Source organism: Pteropus vampyrus, unplaced genomic scaffold (assembly GCF_000151845.1).
Source record: "Pteropus vampyrus isolate Shadow unplaced genomic scaffold, Pvam_2.0 Scaffold185, whole genome shotgun sequence".
Classification (NCBI taxonomy): Eukaryota; Metazoa; Chordata; class Mammalia; order Chiroptera; family Pteropodidae; genus Pteropus; species Pteropus vampyrus.
The window spans coordinates 2,730,121-2,749,553 of record NW_011888966.1 but is presented as its reverse complement, the minus strand read 5'-3'; the positions used below and the strand labels follow the sequence as shown (position 1 = coordinate 2,749,553).

The following is a 19,433-nucleotide window of genomic DNA, read 5'->3' as shown; positions in this document are numbered from 1 at the left end:
TAGGGTGTGTAGGGAGGCAGCCAAGAACCACTTACAGCACCTGCTGCCGGTGCACCTGGGGATGCCTGAAGCCTGATACTGCTCAACTGAAAATTCAGTCTCTGCACCTATCTGAGGGCTCTGCAGAAAAGCAGGGAGCGGGGTGGGGGAGGTGGGCAGGCCCTGGCCTCCAGGCCTTCAGGTAACTTGCTAAAGGCAGGTCTCTAGAAGCCAGACAGACTCCAAAGAAATACAGAAGTTCCACTAACTCCATGTGACCTCAAACAACCTACTTTATCTCTCTGAGCCTACATTTCCATATCTGAAATGTGGAAATACACATATATTGGTTCAAAAAACACTAGAGTTCCCTAACCTCCTTGACCTCTCCTAGATAACTAGTTTCTGCTGGTAACGAGAACAGAGGTACAGTTTCTCTGGCCTGTGGATCCAGTGTCATTAAAATCCCTTCTCTTCCCAGAATCACCCTGACACTGGCCTGCCCCATGGACTTGAAGAATTTCCCCATGGACGTCCAGACATGTATCATGCAACTGGAAAGCTGTGAGTCTCTTGCATGAGGCCTCTATGAAGAACCAGACTCCCCTTTACCCACAGGACCAGCAGAAATTCCCACACAGCTGCTCCTAACCACTGGACCCCAAGAGATTACTGTAATAGTCCAAAATGCCAGATGAAGGGCTTTGCTCTTAGAAAATGCATTAGAAATATAACTTCCCTTCCATTTTCTGCCTGAGATCCAGCTTTGGAGCCAGCGGCATTCCCCAAAGAGGCACACAGTTCCATGTCCCTTGTGAAGGGCTCTCCAGGAATGAAGGAGAAATAGCTTGAATAAGTCATGGTCCTTGAACTCACAGGGATGCTGACTCCAGCAGGGGAGATAGATGACTGAGACAGGGAAACAAGTGGTGTGTTGTTCAAAGTACAAAACATGGTGGCCTCATGGCAGAAAGCGTGCTTCCTGCTGACTGGGAAGGAGAGAATGACTTGGAGTAAGCTTTATAAAAGAGAACAATCAAGTAAACCGGGATTTTTACAGATGGGGTAGCTGACTTCTTTGACTGCTAACACAGAGAGCAATCTGACGAGTTTAAAATCTAGAATTAAATGGAAGGACATAGAGGTTCCTCATGGACTTGGAGGAGCTAAAAGTACAGAAATGAAGGCAGAGCATGTAGGCAGCAAGAAGTGATGGACCAGCCCCTTGAAATGCCACTGCTGAAGGGAATCAGCGCCAGCCGACTCTGAACCTTCTGTCACTTCACTCAAGAGTCAAAGTCCTGAGAAAGAGAGTCAGATTAGTCGAGTTGAGTCACCATCTCACATCCTGACCCTCAACTGACAGGTCCACCGCAGTAGCATTTCACAGAAAAAAAAAAAAAAAAAAAAAGTCAGCTGTGAGCAAAATAGGAAGCTTGCAAGGATGGTGTACAGGCACAAAGAGTGACTGTCAACTGATTGTGTGGAGGAGGGGGCAACAGAACAAGCTAAGTTAGGATGCTGGGAGAGGTAGGAAGCGAGGTAGAAGGGTTGTGAGGTAGATGTAAATTAAACCAGTTTTAACCTCCTTTGTGAGGGGGAAAAAAACATGGTTTCATGAGTTCCATCAAGTGTCTGATGCCTCTCTGTCTCTGACCCTAATCAACCCTGACATGCTTCAAATAAGTGCTTCTTGGTGATGACTGCTCCTTCTTCTGACCCTATCCCAGTTGGATATACCATGAATGACCTCATCTTTGAGTGGCAGGAGCAGGGAGCTGTGCAGGTGGCAGATGGACTAACTTTGCCCCAGTTTATCCTGAAGGAAGAGAAGGACTTGAGATACTGTACCAAGCATTACAACACAGGTAGGTGCGAGGGACCACTCTCCTCAAATCCCACCCCCAGTCAGGGCCACATTCATTCAATCATTGACTCAACAGATCTTAAGAGGTACTTGTGATGGAGCAAGCTCTGTATTTATCACCTAGTGGTTAAGAGACTATCCTGTGAAACCAAAAAGTGGCTCTGCTGTGTTCTTCCTGTGTGTCCTGGGGCAAGTAACCTAAGCGTAGGCCATGCCTTATTACAAGGGAAGCTGGGAGAGAGATACAGTCTTTATTCCAGGTAGCAGTATGCTTAACTCAAATTGGATCCTATTTCCTAAAGCAGAAGGAGGTGCTGATATTGGGAGGACATGTAGCAGTCTTTGTCACACAGGAACTAGCATTTCTGACAGAGCAAAGGCACAGAGAATGCTCACGTCAGACCTCAGCAGAAGGAAGCTGAGAGGTGGCACTGAAGATTAGTCAACAGTAAAGCTGGAAAAGGTCCACTAGACCGTGAGCTACAAGGGCGTGTGGAGAACCACCACTATTTAGCTCAGTTCTATCTCTCGTGCCTAAGCACAGCCTTTGTTAGAAGACTGAATACAGGAATGAAGTGGAGCCGGATCAAGGCTGACTTTGCATACCGTTTCAGGCTGGGAAGGAGCTCACGGAAGCACTGTGGAAGAAAGTCAGTCGGCTCACATGCCAGCCGGAGGGCTGGGTAGGAGGCTGCTGTCTGAACCCAGCTGGGTAAAGCTGGTAACAGCGGCCACAGAGAGGAGGAAGTGAAGGAGAGGGACTGAGCAATCAAGTAAACCGGGATTTTTACAGATGGGGTAGCTGACTTCTTTGACTGCTAACACAGAGAGCAATCTGACGAGTTTAAAATCTAGAATTAAATGGAAGGACATAGAGGTTCCTCATGGACTTGGAGGAGCTAAAAGTACAGAAATGAAGGCAGAGCATGTAGGCAGCAAGAAGTGATGGACCAGCCCCTTGAAATGCCACTGCTGAAGGGAATCAGCGCCAGCCGACTCTGAACCTTCTGTCACTTCACTCAAGAGTCAAAGTCCTGAGAAAGAGAGTCAGATTAGTCGAGTTGAGTCACCATCTCACATCCTGACCCTCAACTGACAGGTCCACCGCAGTAGCATTTCACAGAAAAAAAAAAAAAAAAAAAAAGTCAGCTGTGAGCAAAATAGGAAGCTTGCAAGGATGGTGTACAGGCACAAAGAGTGACTGTCAACTGATTGTGTGGAGGAGGGGGCAACAGAACAAGCTAAGTTAGGATGCTGGGAGAGGTAGGAAGCGAGGTAGAAGGGTTGTGAGGTAGATGTAAATTAAACCAGTTTTAACCTCCTTTGTGAGGGGGAAAAAAACATGGTTTCATGAGTTCCATCAAGTGTCTGATGCCTCTCTGTCTCTGACCCTAATCAACCCTGACATGCTTCAAATAAGTGCTTCTTGGTGATGACTGCTCCTTCTTCTGACCCTATCCCAGTTGGATATACCATGAATGACCTCATCTTTGAGTGGCAGGAGCAGGGAGCTGTGCAGGTGGCAGATGGACTAACTTTGCCCCAGTTTATCCTGAAGGAAGAGAAGGACTTGAGATACTGTACCAAGCATTACAACACAGGTAGGTGCGAGGGACCACTCTCCTCAAATCCCACCCCCAGTCAGGGCCACATTCATTCAATCATTGACTCAACAGATCTTAAGAGGTACTTGTGATGGAGCAAGCTCTGTATTTATCACCTAGTGGTTAAGAGACTATCCTGTGAAACCAAAAAGTGGCTCTGCTGTGTTCTTCCTGTGTGTCCTGGGGCAAGTAACCTAAGCGTAGGCCATGCCTTATTACAAGGGAAGCTGGGAGAGAGATACAGTCTTTATTCCAGGTAGCAGTATGCTTAACTCAAATTGGATCCTATTTCCTAAAGCAGAAGGAGGTGCTGATATTGGGAGGACATGTAGCAGTCTTTGTCACACAGGAACTAGCATTTCTGACAGAGCAAAGGCACAGAGAATGCTCACGTCAGACCTCAGCAGAAGGAAGCTGAGAGGTGGCACTGAAGATTAGTCAACAGTAAAGCTGGAAAAGGTCCACTAGACCGTGAGCTACAAGGGCGTGTGGAGAACCACCACTATTCAGCTCAGTTCTATCTCTCGTGCCTAAGCACAGCCTTTGTTAGAAGACTGAATACAGGAATGAAGTGGAGCCGGATCAAGGCTGACTTTGCATACCGTTTCAGGCTGGGAAGGAGCTCACGGAAGCACTGTGGAAGAAAGTCAGTCGGCTCACATGCCAGCCGGAGGGCTGGGTAGGAGGCTGCTGTCTGAACCCAGCTGGGTAAAGCTGGTAGCAGCGGCCACAGAGAGGAGGAAGTGAAGGAGAGGGACTGAGCAAAACCACCGTGGGCTCTGGTGCAACGAGAAGGCCCAGAGAAAGGGCAAGTAGCCTCGGCTCTGGTCTGTCTAGGACAGCTGCCTCTTTCTGGGTGACCTTGGAGATGTCTCAGAACCTCCAAAGAAACTCTCTTCATTGCTGGACAGGCTGAGACTCAGATAATGGCACTCCCATTAATGGCCAAGAGAGCAAGGACTCTCATAAATTAAATAACCATAACTGACTCTCACGTACCACAGCCCTTTACTATTTATACAGCATTTTCCCAACATTATCTCATTTGTTCTTTGCTACTCACATTTAGGTGAGAACTGTGTTCTGTCCTAGGCCCTGTGGATATAAGGAGAAAAGACTTACAAGGCCCTGACCACATGGAGCATACGGTCCAGAGAGCTCAAAGAAATCCACTAGTAACTGCTTCAGGGGACAGGAGTTGATACCCTACCATGGGACTGGCCCTGCTCCAGTTCCTGGGACACACAGATAGGGAGAAGACCAGCTGCCCATAACCTAGTGCAGAGGACAGAGACAGCAAGAGACCAACTTGCCCACTCACTCATTGCATTATGCCTTAAAGGCTCTGAGGATCGGGTGAGCAGAGCTGAAGAAGCACAGAGAAAAAAGAGGCATTCTGCTAGGGAAGACTCCACATTTAAACTGCTGTGGAGGAGGATTTCTTTGGCTGGTTGTGAGAAGGAATAAGGGCATTCCAGGAAGAGGGATTAGCAGGATCAAGTGTGAAAGCATGCTCAAGCAAGGGATGGAGTGTAGGGGGCCATGATTAAGGTGAAGAAAGACGGGCTAGAGCTGCATTGTTAAGGGCAGACTAAAGAGTCTGAACTTTCCCCTGCGGGTAATGCAAACCTTCTTGTATGAGAGAAGGAATGAAAGGTTTTACAAAGAAAAGTAACAGGATCAAGTCATGTTCGGGAAGAAAACTGGCAGAAGGATAGAGAGTGGTCCACTTAGGCCCACTCTTAGGAACAAAATAGTGATGAGGAGGAGGATGGCATTCCTGAGCACTAATGATGTATGAGGACGGTGCTAAGTTCTTTATAGGCACCATCTCATTCTATCATCACAGTAACCATTTGAGTAACTATGTGAGGTAGGTATTATCATTTTATTATCATCATCATCATCATAATCATCATTATCCCCAACTTAACGTCATCAAGAAAACTGAGACGCGGAGAGATTTCAACACATGCCTAGAAACACGGCTGGTGTGAGGCTGAACCAGGACTCCAGCCAAGGGTGGTCAGACCTCAAAGCCCTGTTCCTATCCACGAGGCTATTCTGCCTTCTCGCTATAATTTCTTACAGGTAAATTCACCTGTATTGAGGCCCGGTTCCACCTGGAGCGACAGATGGGCTACTACCTGATCCAGATGTACATTCCCAGCCTGCTCATTGTCATCCTCTCGTGGATTTCCTTCTGGATCAACATGGATGCTGCACCAGCCCGTGTGGGCCTGGGAATCACCACTGTGCTCACCATGACTACCCAGAGCTCTGGTTCCCGAGCATCCCTGCCCAAGGTACGTTCTACTGCATAAGAGCACAGATCACCTGAACAGATAAGGAGAACACTCATCTCTCTTCCCTGCCCGAGATAAGAGGAACATGAGAAATTAGTCACTATTTCTTTATCTACTACACTTGGCAGTATCCAGCATTTTTATCCCTCAAACCTTTCCTCCAAATTTAACATTATGTTCAATACAGTTGCCAGATACCACATTCTGCTCCATTCTCCACCCACACACATTTTACTTCGTTTACTATTAACACTCAACTCTACTTCCTCCTCCACTCACTTTTAGTGCTAAGAATAACATGCCTCTCCTTTCATCATCAATGACAGATACTCTGTTGGGAGTCTCCAAGACCACTCCCATGTTCGGAGATTTGATAGGACTCACGGACTCAGCATATAGTTGTACTCAGGATACACAGCTGGATAAAAGGGGACGCAGGCAGAAGAACCCATGGGCAGGCTTCCTTGCTTTCTCCCTCCCATGAGGGACCACACAGAGCACTCTCTTACCCCAGCAACAAAAAGGCAGCCACCATATGAGATGGCTCTGCCTGGAGACACAAAAAGAAAAACTGTTTTGAAATTCATTTAAGGTTCGGTACCAAAGGTTTTTACCGGGTGCTGGTCACCCTCCGCCTCGCACATACCAAACTTCCAGACTCCTAGGAGGAAAGCAGAGGTTCAACATAAACCGTATCATTTGTACAGGCAGTCTAGTCACTTAGGTAAAATGGCAGCACTCCCCAAATCCAAGTTCCCAGATGTCGACCAAGCTTACAAGCAGGTCCTTCGTAGCAGCAGCCTCACGCCTGCCACGTTAACCCTTTTCTGCACACACTTCAATCTGGTTCTTATGTTTCTAATGTTAACACCACATTCTGCTACATTCACTATCAACTCTTGAACCATATGCTGCTCCATTCGCTATTAACCCTACACACAACATTTCACTCTATTCCCTATTAATGCCAGAAACACACATTCTGCTCCATTTACTCTACACTAGACACAACATTCTGTTCCATTATTCTAACACCAGACAGTGTTCCACTTCATTCATTATTGACACCACACACTAATTCTCCTCCAGTCCCCTTCACAATACATGCAGCATTCTGTTCCTTTCACTGTTAACACTAGACCTCACATTCTGCTCAATTCACTTTTACCATTAGACATAACATTCTGCTTCATCTACTACCAATGCCAGACACCACATACTCCTCCATTCACTCATATTTAAGATCCAGCATCCTGCTCCTCTCACTGGGAATGCTGAATGCCCCGTTCTGCTGTGCTCTCTCGTCATGCGAGGCACTGCCTTCTCTTACCATCCGTACTGTCATTGAGACACGTTCTGCTTTAGTCACTCAACACTAGACACGACCTTCCGCTCTGCTACTAATGCCAGATGCCATACTCTGCTCCCCGCAATCTTACGCTAAATGCAATATTCTGCACCATCTCCAATTAATGCCACACTTAACATTGTTTTGATACAGAAAAATTGAAATAATACACAATGAACACCCTAAAACCCTTCACCTGGATTCCAATTGCTATCATTTTGCCACATCTACTTTATCTCAGTCTCTATATAGGTAGGTAGGTAGGTAGGTAGGTAGGTAAGTAGGTAGATGCAATTTTTATTCAAGCATTTCGAGGTTACAGACATCATGACAATTCACCTCTAAATAAAGAGTAAGAATCACAATGATATTATCACATCTAAAAAGTTAACATTAATTAAATAATTATTGACTTATAAATAATGCCATAATTTCACCTAATATAAGCTTTCATTTAAAATTTCCCAATTGTCCAAAAAATGTCATCAGTGGACATGTTAAGGAATCCAGTCAAGGACTCCATAGACTCATATTGCATGTGGTTGCTCTTTTAATCTACAAGTCTCCCCACATTTTTGTTTTTCATGACGTTGACTGTTCCATTAACTTTTAATATGACGTTGCACTTCATTTGCCATCAACATTAGACACCGTCCTCTCTACTCACCCTGACCACAGAACTCAACAATCTGCCCTTTGCACTATTAACACTAGACTTTGCTGTTACCACCTGAAAATACCTTCTGCTCTGTTCATTTGTACCAGCAGAAACACTCGGCCTCCTTTCCTTGTGTGAGACTCAATATTCTGCTCCACTCGTTAACACTAGACTCGATACGTGGCTCAATATTGCTAACACTTAACATCATATTCTTCCTCATTCACTTTTTTTTTTTTACAGCATAAAATTCAGTGGTATTTAATATACCCTCACCACTATCGATTTCCAGAATATTTTTCATCACCCCAAAAATAACTCCCCATCCTCATCACCAGTCACTGGCCAGTCTCTGACAACCACAAACCTAATTTCTATTTTTATGGATTTGCCTATTCTGAATATCTCAAATAAATGGAATCGTATGATATGTCCACTTTTGTGACTTCTATCTAGCATAGTTTTCAATGATCATTCATTCATATTGGAGCATGTATCAGTACATCATTCCTTTTTATGAGTGAATATTCTATTGTGTGGTATATCACATTTTGTTTATTCATCAGTTGATAGAGATTTGGGTTATTTCCACTTTGGGGCTACTAAAAATAATGCTTCTATAAACATGTATGTTTCATGTGACATATGTTTTCAACTCCTATAGGTATATATTTAGGAGTGGAATTGTTGGGTCATATAGGAACTATATGCTTAACTTGAGCAATTGCCTATTTTCCAAGTGGCTACACCATTTCACAATTCCACCAGGTTCTAATTTCTCCACATCCTTTCCAACACTTATGTCTTTTTGATTATAGACATTTTAGTGGGTATGAACTGGTATCTTGCTGTGGTTTTGATTTGCATTTTCCTAATGACTAATCTCGTTAAGCATTTTTTTCATGTGCTTATTGGCAATTTCTATATCTTCTTTGAAGAAATGTCTACTCAAATCTTTTGCCCACTTTTTAATTGGGGTATTCTTTTTACTGTTGAATTGTAATCGTTCTTTGTGTATTGTGGATTTTAAACCCTTATCAGATATACATAATTTGCAAATATTTTCTCCTATTCTGTAGGTTGTCTTTTTGCTTGATTGATAATGTCCTTTATACATAAAAGTTTTTAATTTTAATGAAGTAAAATTTATCTACTTTTGCTTTTGTTACTTGTGATATGGGTACAATATTCAAGAAACTAATGCCCAATGCAAGGTGACAAAGATTCACACCTATTTATTCTAAGAGTTTTATGGTTTACTCTAGGTTTTTAATCCATTTTATTTTTATAAATAAATGTGGTATGAGAGAGGGATATCATTCTTTCACATGTAGATATTCAGATGTCCCAGCACCATTTGTTGAGAAGACTGTTCTTTCCCTCCAATGAATTTACATCCTTGTCAAAAATCGATCGACTATAGTTGTACGGGTTTATTTCTGGATTCTCAGTGCTATTCCTTGATACATGTTTATCCTAATGCCAGTACCACGCTGTTGATTACCATAGCTTTGTAGTAAGTTTGAAATTAAGAAGTGTGAGTCCTCCAACTGTGTTCTTTTTAAAGGTAGTTTTGGCTATCCTGGGTCCCTTGCATTCCATATAAACATAAATATGAAATTTAACATCAGCTTGTCAATTTCTGCAACAACAAAAAAAAGGAATTTTGATTTAAAATGCAGAGTCAGAGTCTCTAGGTTAATTTGGGGAGTACTGGCATCTTAACAATATTAAGTCTTCCAATTCATGAACAGGGGATGTCTTCCCATGTATTTGGGTCATATTTAATTTCATCTTCTAAACCCCATAGTTTCAATAAGAAACCTGTTAATCTTATTAATGATCTCTAATACATGATGAACTGCTTCTCTCTTGCTGCTTTCAAGATTCTCTGTCTTTGGCTTCTGACACTTTGATTATTGGATCTCTTTTGAGTTTATCTTGCTTAGAGTTTACTGAGCTTCTTAGATGTATACATTAGTGTTTTTCATCAAGTTTGGGGAAAATTGTGGCCATTATTTCTTTAAGTAGTCTTTCTGTCTCTTTTTCTTCTCTCCTTCAGAGATACCCATTAACTGTATATTAGTGTGCATAATGGTTCCCCATAGGTCTCTGAGGCTCTGTTCATTTTTCTTCATTCTGTTCCTCAGACAGGATAACCTCGGGTGCACTGATTCTTTCTTCTGTCTGCTCAAATATGCTGCTGTTCCTCTCTAGTGAAATTTTCAGTTATTGTACTTTTCAACTCCAGAATTTCTACTTGGTTCTTTTGTATAATTTCTATCTCATACTCTACTTGGTGAGAACTTGTTCTCAAACATTTTTTTAGTAGTTTAGACATGGTGTCCTTTAGTTATTTGAACATATTTAAAATAACTGATTTAAAGTCTTTATTAATTCCTACATCTGGGCTTTCTCAGGGGCAGCTTCTTTTGACTGCTTTTTTTTCTTATGTAGGGACCAGTCTTAGCTAACCTGAGCTGCTATATCAAAGTACCATAGACTAGGTGACTTAAAAACAACAGAAATTATTTCTCACAGTTCTGGAGTCTGGAAGTCTAAGATCAGGGTGCCAACACAGTCAGGTTCCAGTGCGGACCCCCTCTTCCTGTTGTGAACTGCCAGCTTATTATTGTATCTTCACGTGGTAGAAAGAGAGGTAGCTAGCTCTCTGGCCTCTTCTTATAAAGGCACCAATTCCATTCATGAGAGCTCTACTCTCATGTCATGACATAATTACTTCCCTAAGGCAACACCTCCAAAAACCATCGCAATGGAATTAAGATTTCAATATTTGAAAGGGGCAGGAACACAAACACTCAGCCTATTGCAGGGTCATAAGTTCTTGTTTCTTTGCACCTCTTATAATTTTTGTTAAAAATTGCACATTTTACAAAATATAATGTGGCATCCCTGGAAATCAGAGTCTCTTTCCTCATGATTTGTTGTTGCTGTTGCTGCTGCTGTTTGTTTAGTAATTATTTTAAACTAATTCTGTAATATCTATACTCTTTGTTGTGTCACGACAACTTTATTCTTTGCTATGTGAGCAAAGACAATGAAGTCTCTGTTCTGTTAGCTTGGTAGTTAGCTAAAAATTGAAGAGATTCCCTTGAATGACTTGAACCTATAAATCTCACAGCCTTTACCTAGAGGCTCTGTGTATATATTAGAAAACAACTTCAACATTCAGTCAGGGAGTTTATAACTTTCCTTAGCCTTCACTTTCTGCTTGCTCAGCACATCAAGGTTAACCAGAGTTGAGCACTAAGGACCCTCTCAGGTCTTCCCTTGGCTTGCACAATGCCTAAGCATGCACACGGAGTCCTAGGAATACCCAGAGCTTTCTAAAGCCCCCTAAGGACATCTCATTCCCCAGCTTTTCCTTTAAAGTTTTTTGATCAACCTGTTTGCTTCAACTGTTACCTACTGCCTCCGGATGACCTGATATTCAACAATTGCCACAAATGCCCCCAGGGAAAATGCTGTTCACAATGGGCCAGCTCCAAGTCAGGCAAAGACAGGCTTCTGAGTGGGGGTCTTTCAGTGAACCACAGCGCAGATCAAATAATGACAACTCTCTGGGAATGGAGCTTTAAAGAAGCTCCAACTCTGTTCTGCCACATTCATTGGCTTCCAGGATACTGCTGGTTTTCACTGTACTTGCAGACTATTGGTTTTCAAGGCTAGCATGGAGCTGGGGATGGGAGGAGAGAAACAGGGCAATTTAAAACACCACAAAGCCCGAACAGAAATGAAAACATGTCCACACAAAAAAATTGTACACAGAAGTTCATAGCCACATTATTCATGCTAGCCAAAAGATAGAAATCACCCAAATGTCCATCAGTTGATGAATAGATCGACAAATTGCTATATCCACGCAATGGAATGTTATTTGGCCATAAAAAAAAAATTTAAATACTGATACATTCTACAGTATGGATAAGTTTTGAAAACATTATGCTAAGGGAAAGATATACATCAAAAAAGGCCACCTATTTATTATTCCATTAATATAAAATGTCCAGAACTGAGAAATCTATAGAGACAGAAGTAGATTACTGGTTGCTTAGGACAGGGGGTTGGAGAACTGAGAGAATAGGAGGATGATAGGTAAAAGTTACTAGGTTTCTTTTTGAGGTGATGAAATTTCTAAAATCGACTGTGATGATGGTCACACATATCTATGAATACATAAAAACCATCAAATTGTACACTTTACGTGTGTGCGTATTGTTTGGCATGTAAATTATATCTCAATGAAGCTGTTTTTAAATGCCACAAAGCTTGCTGTTCTTACTGAGATTCAGCTGTTTTTCTTAAATAAATGCTCACAGGATTGGTGTTAGCCTTTGGCTAATTAACGGAGCCCTGAAAACGTTTATTCTGACCGTTTTTGCTGGTGTTCATGTTGCTTTTACGGAGGAGAGAGTTTTCAAAGATCTTACTGCACCATTTTCACTGACATTCTCCATTTTAACATGAGGTACCTGTTCTTATCACCCTTAGACTAAACACAGCATTCTGTTCCACTAAATAATAATGCCAGATACACCATCCACCTCTCTTTAGTACTCTTCTAAGAACAGTACTCCATTCTTCCCAATATTATGCCCAGTCTTCTTGATGCATTTTTCTTGTTTTCCTCTGCATCCTCCATGCTGAGGAGGGTACAGCAATGGGTGATGGTGGGAGTTACTAAAAAGCAGAAAACATTCCACCATACTAAGTATTTCGCTCTCCTCTACCCTCACTTTCCCCCACCCCACTTCAGGTGTCCTATGTGAAAGCCATTGACATTTGGATGGCAGTGTGCCTACTCTTCGTGTTCTCGGCCTTGCTTGAGTATGCTGCTGTCAACTTTGTGTCTCGACAGCACAAAGAGCTGCTCCGATTCAGGAGGAAGCGAAGACATCACAAGGTAGGCCTTTAGGTCACTGCCTAAGGAGGGACAGTTGGCGGCAAACAGAAGAGCTCCAGGCAGCCTTGTCTTATCTGTTTGATTGGACCACTGTTCTCAGTGGGTAAGGCAGGCACAAAATAGGGATTAAAGTCCTAGCTTCTCCTCCCATAAATAATTGCCCTGATTGGGACTATGAGCAGAAACTCTTCCAACTATAACAATACTACAGAAATTATCAGGTTACACCTGAAGACAGAACTGATGGAGCAAATGCTGATGGGGCCAAGATAACAATTAGCTATAAACCCAAAGCGTGGCAGGCTGAGAGATGTTTATGAGTGTTTTCTGCAAGGTTGTATTATTTCCATGCAACCTGGTTTGCAGAAGGAAATTGTACCACGAAAGGTAAAATCCTAGAGTAAAATGTCCAGGTTCCAGGCTTTGCTTCCTACCTCCAAAAAAGAGACATCAAGCAAAAATCCTACCCAAGAGTGGATTCTCTCACTGAAGGACTGAATAAAGAAAAATCTGTCAGGCCATCTCTGAAAGGTCACCAATCTCCATTAGCTCAGAGGTTGTGTTCCAACCAGCAAATGCCACTAGAGAGTGTGCAGCCTATAGGAGCACACAGGCTCCGCACCCTGGTCCCTAACTTCTTCCTCAGGAGACCTTTCTCCTGGGGGTCACAGAACCTGCTCTTCTCTCCAGCCTCGGCTTCACATCACTTTCTCCTTTGCTCCTCAGATATACATATAGAACTTTAGGTATCTTGTTCTCGCCTCCTTGCTCTTCCAGTGCACTTTGCTTGGTATAGCCCTCTCATTTTCCAGTTCTCGGTTGAGACATCTTTCCCCGGTATCTTAGTCAAGGTGTAGGTCCTAGATAGCAGTTCTTTTGCAAGGTTGTTGAGGATAGCCACGTAGGTAATAGTCTACAAGAACCCTTAGCCAAGTAGGCAGGCTTCTCTAAGCCATGCCCTGGCATGAACTGTATCAGCCAGAGGAAAGGACTCTAATTCCTATGCCCAAGAGGAGCATGCCTTTTTTCTAATTTGCACAAAGATGCTATGTGTGCTTGCAAAGGCCATGTACTAAGTGGACCTGGATTCTTTCCTTCTAAACATTTATATTTGATTTGTAATTATTCATTCAATGACGTCATTTTTTAATGCTTATCTCTTCCACTGACTTATAAACTTCATAAGGACAAAGACCATGTCTACTCTTGTTCAGTGGTACATCCCTGGTGCCTAACACAATGCCTAATAGTGAGCATGCAATAGGCATTTGCTGAACAAATAAAGGAATAAACTAATAGACAAAGAAATTCAGACAGCCTGCCTGGAAGTTTCTCCAGCAACAGATTAGGTCAACCAAGAACCCATACACTGTGACCTGTCAGGCCCCACGATACATATGCCACACATCAAGCCCCTAACAGCTATAGATTAACCTACTTAAAACAGCTGAAAACCCAGCTACAATGTGCTATGACAAAGGACTCTGCCTCTTTACTCTCTTTGGTATGTAACTTCAAACTAGCCTCTTTCTGGGCTCAGTTTCTCCTTCTGTAAAATGGACTAAATGGCATAATGGGGGACTGTGGTGAGGATAAAATCAGATGCCAAAGTAGCTTTAAATATTGCTCCTGCCTCACAAGTTCCAGGGATTAAAATGATTACACAGGTAGAGATTTCCATCAATATGTTTCTTAAATATTAGCAATCTGATTCAATTAACTTCTAACAGTTTACCATAGGCAGAAGGCAGACATTCCAAGTCAGAAGATGTCTATGGAAGTTCAGATATAACCTGCACTGGAAGAAGAAACTATCTTGGGTGCAGCAAGCTAGACAGGACTTCTTAAAAGACCCCTAGTTTTAGTCCTTCCATAACTGTCATTGGATACCTAGCCTCTAACTCTTAAAATAATCTAAGCAAGGAACTGACCAAAAACAACTATCTCTGGGATTTACCTTTTATTTGTCTTTTTATCCAATGGGCTAGTGGATTTTTGCATTTCCCTCTGCTAAAAGGTTAATACATTTGTTGAAGAGACACTTATTTGGGAAGACTAAGTCTAAAATAATTGGCTAGCACCAGGCCGCTAGATGGTACACTGCACAATTCCAGAGGGCCTTATTTGCACGAACTAAAATGTGAATGGAGCCCCCTGCAGATGTGTAATATGGTGGGCTCATAGTACGTTCAAAGGCTGCCTCCACCCTTGCCAAATCTCTACCACTTTTAAGCACTATAGGAAAACAGAAGCTTTTTCTCTAGCCAGGGAAAGTGTGAATAAGACCACAAGCCAGATTTGATCAGATTCTCCTGCTCAGTTCCCTCCTTGCTTTCTCACGGCATGTTAGTGCTGGAAGAGCTCTGAGCGCATCCTGTCCGTTCCTCCTGTGCCAATGACAGCAGCGAGGAGCCAGGCACCAGGATCACGGTGGCACTGATGGCAAAGGCAGGCGAGGTGCTGGAGGACCCATGGCTCTTCTCAAAACATCGACCATACAGCATCGCTTGATTATCTGTTCACCAATGCTTCCATCTTGAAGCAGATAAAAATAGTCCTGCAGTTACTGGATTTTAAATAAGAACTAAGATTGATCCCAAGGTAGAGGTCAACATGCAAATATTTTTAATTTCACCAGTAGTGTCTTAAAAATATGGAATAAGGTGCCAGCATTTAAAAATCACGCTTCTAATTTCACTCAAAAGAATCACAGCCTCTGGTCCCACTGGATGCACACCCCACATGGTACTGGCGCACTGGAACTGCCTTCGGTAGAGAATGCATTTTCCAGTTTACCACGGTCCCGTCGAACTGGATTGTTTTTTCAACCCAGCTCACTTCATCACTCACATTTCTCCTGCCTGGTCCCTTGTATGTGTTCAGATTAGTGTGACCTTGTTCCTAAGAGCTCTGAACTTGGTGCAAATGTCAGAAACTACAGAGACACCGAAACGGACTCATCATGAAGAAGAGCTTCCTTCGAAGTTAGCCCCTCTGGATGCGGCTTGTATTTTGGCTGTGTACGAGCCTGCACTGCAGAAACCTCCCTTTAGAAGGAAGTGTGCAGAGAGGATTTTAAGTCCCAAATGGTGAGTGAAGAGGAACTAGCGGCGTGCCCGAGTTTCTCAGAGCCTGTGATCTCAACTCCCAGCATCCTCTCAGGTCACCTCATTTGTTGGGCAGAAAACATCTGGTTCTCGAATTTCCTGGCTGGCCTCATTAGTCAGAATATTAGGAAACCTAGGCGAGCCTGACTGGGCAGGCACACTACCACCCTCCCAGGGTTCTAGAGAACACGACTGGATTTCCCCTGCTCCATCCCCAAGCAGCTCCAGATGCAGCTAGGCATTCGTTTCCTGCCACCTGCTGGGTGGAATAGAAATAGCAAGCCTCTGTCTAGTCGTTTCTAGGGAATTTCCCTTCTGGCTGCCTCCAGTCCACACACCTACCTCCACCTCTCCCGCTCCCATGTTTAACAGATAAGGAAAGCAGAGAATAATTCACCCGAAATTATATAGAAAGTCAATTTGGTGCTTCTCTCTACATAACTAGAACCCAGTGAAAAGATTTTCCAACATCCCACCCTGCAGCAAGGGCCCATTTATGGCAAGCAACGGAGTTGGACCCAGTCCTCCTTCTAGGCCCAGAGTCCAGTAATTAACCAGCTTCCCTAACTCCTCTCCTTGGCCCTGATACAAACCCTCTACTGTTGCCATAATCATTGACAAACATTGATTGAGCACCTATTTGCCAGGCACTACAGCAATTCTTTTTTCCTCCACTTATGCAATGAGGATGTTAGGCCAGATTTCTTGAGCATTTATCATATATCCCAAATCCTTGTGGTGCTGGTGCTAGGAATACAACCCATTTAAAACAAAAAACAAAAAAAGACTAGGACTGGTGAAGATATACAAGTAAACACTTACTTATTCAACAAATATTGACTGTTTTCAGCTTATGTCCAAGAACTATGTTCATAAATTCCGTCCCCCGCCATATGCTTTGCACACCTGCCAGTTGTGTTGTACCTTCTCAGTCGTCCCTGTGCATTCCCACACGCACTACCTTGCCTTACACGCACTACCAAAGGGCCCCTCCCCTCTGAACCTCCCCCTTTCCCAGCTCGTAGTGATACTACCCTGTTCCTATGTTCAGCGCTGAGGGTGGAAGGAACAGGACAGACTTTGCCTCCGCCTTCCTGGAGCCTGCAGTCTAATGGGAGAGACAGACGTTAATTGAGGCATACAATGTGTTTAATGGCTGTAAAAAGGGTGGGGGAGATGTACAGGAACCTTATGGAGCACACAGCAGGGACACCTGGCCTATCCCTGCATTCAGGGCAGGCTCGTAAGAATTAGTTCAGTGAAAAAGAAGGAGTTGGAAGCAGGGGTGGAGTGAGGAGTGTGTTCTAGGCTGAGGGGACAACTCAAAGAGAGGCCGAGTTAAAGAGAGGGAGAGGGAACATGGCACTTTTGAATGTAAGGAAATACTTCAGGGGGACTGGAGCACAGAATGACACATGAGACTAGAGAGGTAGACAGGGTCCAGGTCATCAAAGACCTTGTTTACCATCTATAGACTTTAATTATCCTGAAGTCAGTGTCAGCTTATTAAAAAGTTTTAAGCAAAAGATGACCAATAAGATCTATTATAAGAACCCAGATGAGTTGCAGGTGGGCATAGGCTGGAGACAGTGGGCAGACGATGCTGAAGTCATGACGAGACGGTGACCTGACCTAGGGTGGCAAGAGTAGAGCTGGAGAGGCACCAGTGGCTCCTGCACTGCGTTGCTTCTTAGGCTGGCCCTGCCCTGCGCAGGAACAAGCAGACAGGGCTGCTCCTCTAAAAGCTCCCACTATCCAGGCGGGCGAAGTGAGCTGATAAAGCTTCCCCAGAGCCACACCGTGAATCAACAGCTAAGCTGAGACTCTCAGTGCCACCTCAGAGCTCAAATGGAAAAAAAAACAAAACAAAAAAACAAAGCTAGACATGATGAGAGCAGCAAGAGTGTCCCCATGATTCAGATTAGCGCAAGGTCACCACGAGGCAGGAAAAGGAGAAATCAGAAGGATAAGGGCAGCAGGCATTTCGGTAGTGAGCGTAAGCAGGGGGGGGGGGGGGGGGGGGGGGGGGGGGGGGGATGGGAATGCACAGGGATGACTGAGAAAGTGCAACAAACTGGCAGGTGTGAAAAGCATATGGTGAGGAGAGAGAAAAAAGCCTGTAAAGGTAAGTTGCAGCCAAGTAATGAAGGCTCTTGAATGATAACTTGATAAAAACGCAGAGGTGTGTCTGAGGTCCCAAATGCCTGATGTGGGAACATGGAGGTAGGAAGCAGCTGTGGCTTCCCCGGCTGGTGAAATGGAGGTGAGGCCCACAGTTCTTGCTCCCTCCTGGACACTTGCCCCCTCCCCCCAACACACACACACACACACACGAAAACATGATCTGGGGAATGGGGTGGGGAAGGAGGGCAAGGAGGCAACAGAGGCAAAGCAGGGGATCCCTCCAAATTGTCCCCTGGATTTCTAACAAAACGGCATTCAGAGTACGTGCTCGTCTATCATCTCTGATGGTCAAAAGAACCTTTTGAGGCAGTGGGAGGACTCTTAACCACCACGCATAGAAAAAAATGAAAAATAAAAAACCCTGAGACTCCCAGAAGAAGGTGACTTTCCTAACGTCGTACAGCCAGCAAGTGACAGAGCCAACATTTGAACGCAGGTCTCGAGACCCTATGCCACATTCCTATCCCCTGGTTTGCATCTGTTTGAGCATGTGAGGGGCGCCCCTCTATAAGGCATAACTCCCCAGCCAGCTACAGCGCCTTCAGAAACCTGAAACGGTGCAGGGAAGCAGGGAGGTCCAGATGGGCATGGCCTGGCCCCCAGGGGAGTGCCTTGCAGGGAGGGTGCCCAGCCCCTGTCTTATTTTAAGTAGAGCCCCATGTTGAATCTATTCCAGGAGGATGAGGCTGGAGAGGGCCGCTTCAACTTCTCCGCCTACGGGATGGGCCCAGCCTGTCTGCAGGCCAAGGATGGTATCTCGGTCAAGGGCGCCAACAATAACAACACCACCAACCCGCCTCCTGCGCCATCGAAGTCCCCGGAGGAGATGCGAAAACTCTTCATCCAGAGGGCCAAGAAGATCGACAAAATATCCCGCATCGGCTTCCCTATGGCCTTCCTCATCTTCAACATGTTCTACTGGATCATCTATAAGATTGTCCGCAGGGAAGATGTCCACAACCAGTGACGGGTCCGGGACGGGGGAGGCTGGGAAAGCGCACAGTGAGAATAGCACAGGAATCTGAGAGCCTAAGGAAGTGAGGGGAAGAGAGGGAGGGGGCACACATGCACAAGCCTCTCTTTCTCTGCAGTATGTGCAACAGCAAAAGGCAGGGATGCATGAATCTTAGAACGTGGTACTATCTATTTAACCGCGAGCGGGCTGGTGGGAGGGGGGAGGGAAGAAATTTTCTAACATAGGAACTGAGGGGTTGGGAGGAAGGGAAGGGTTAAGGGTGGGGGGTGGGGAGTGGGGGGCATAACAGCTTTCAAAAATTTTGAGTCCACAGGCTGTGCAGTTTCCTGTTTGGAAGGAGAGTACAGTCTGCCCCAGAGCGGAAGGAAAGCAATGTAATATATAATATATATTCATGCTTAATATTAATGCAAAACCACAAGAACAAAAGATTTTTCTTAACCTATCAGCCTAGTAACTGCTTAAATTTTGAAAGTCACA

General features: G+C 44.2%; 1 protein-coding gene across 5 annotated transcripts in view; it reads left to right on the top strand.

The window, feature by feature from the left end:
- Positions 1-19,106, top strand: part of GLRA1 (glycine receptor alpha 1) — a 77,503-nt gene extending 58,397 nt beyond the window's left edge. For 2 of the 5 annotated variants that reach the window (XM_011371252.1, XM_011371253.1), the window contains 5 exons: positions 461-543; positions 1,710-1,847; positions 5,542-5,756; positions 12,540-12,686; positions 18,654-19,106. In XM_011371252.1, coding sequence (XP_011369554.1) covers positions 461-543; positions 1,710-1,847; positions 5,542-5,756; positions 12,540-12,686; positions 18,654-18,944 — 874 coding nt within the window. In that variant the 3' untranslated portion in view covers positions 18,945-19,106. Of the gene's footprint in view, positions 1-460; positions 544-1,709; positions 1,848-5,541; positions 5,757-12,539; positions 12,687-15,739; positions 15,746-18,629 lie in introns of all 5 variants that reach the window. The other 3 variants (XM_023537306.1, XM_011371251.1, XM_023537307.1) reach the window with 3 other exon arrangements.
- Positions 19,107-19,433: the final 327 nt, after the last annotated feature.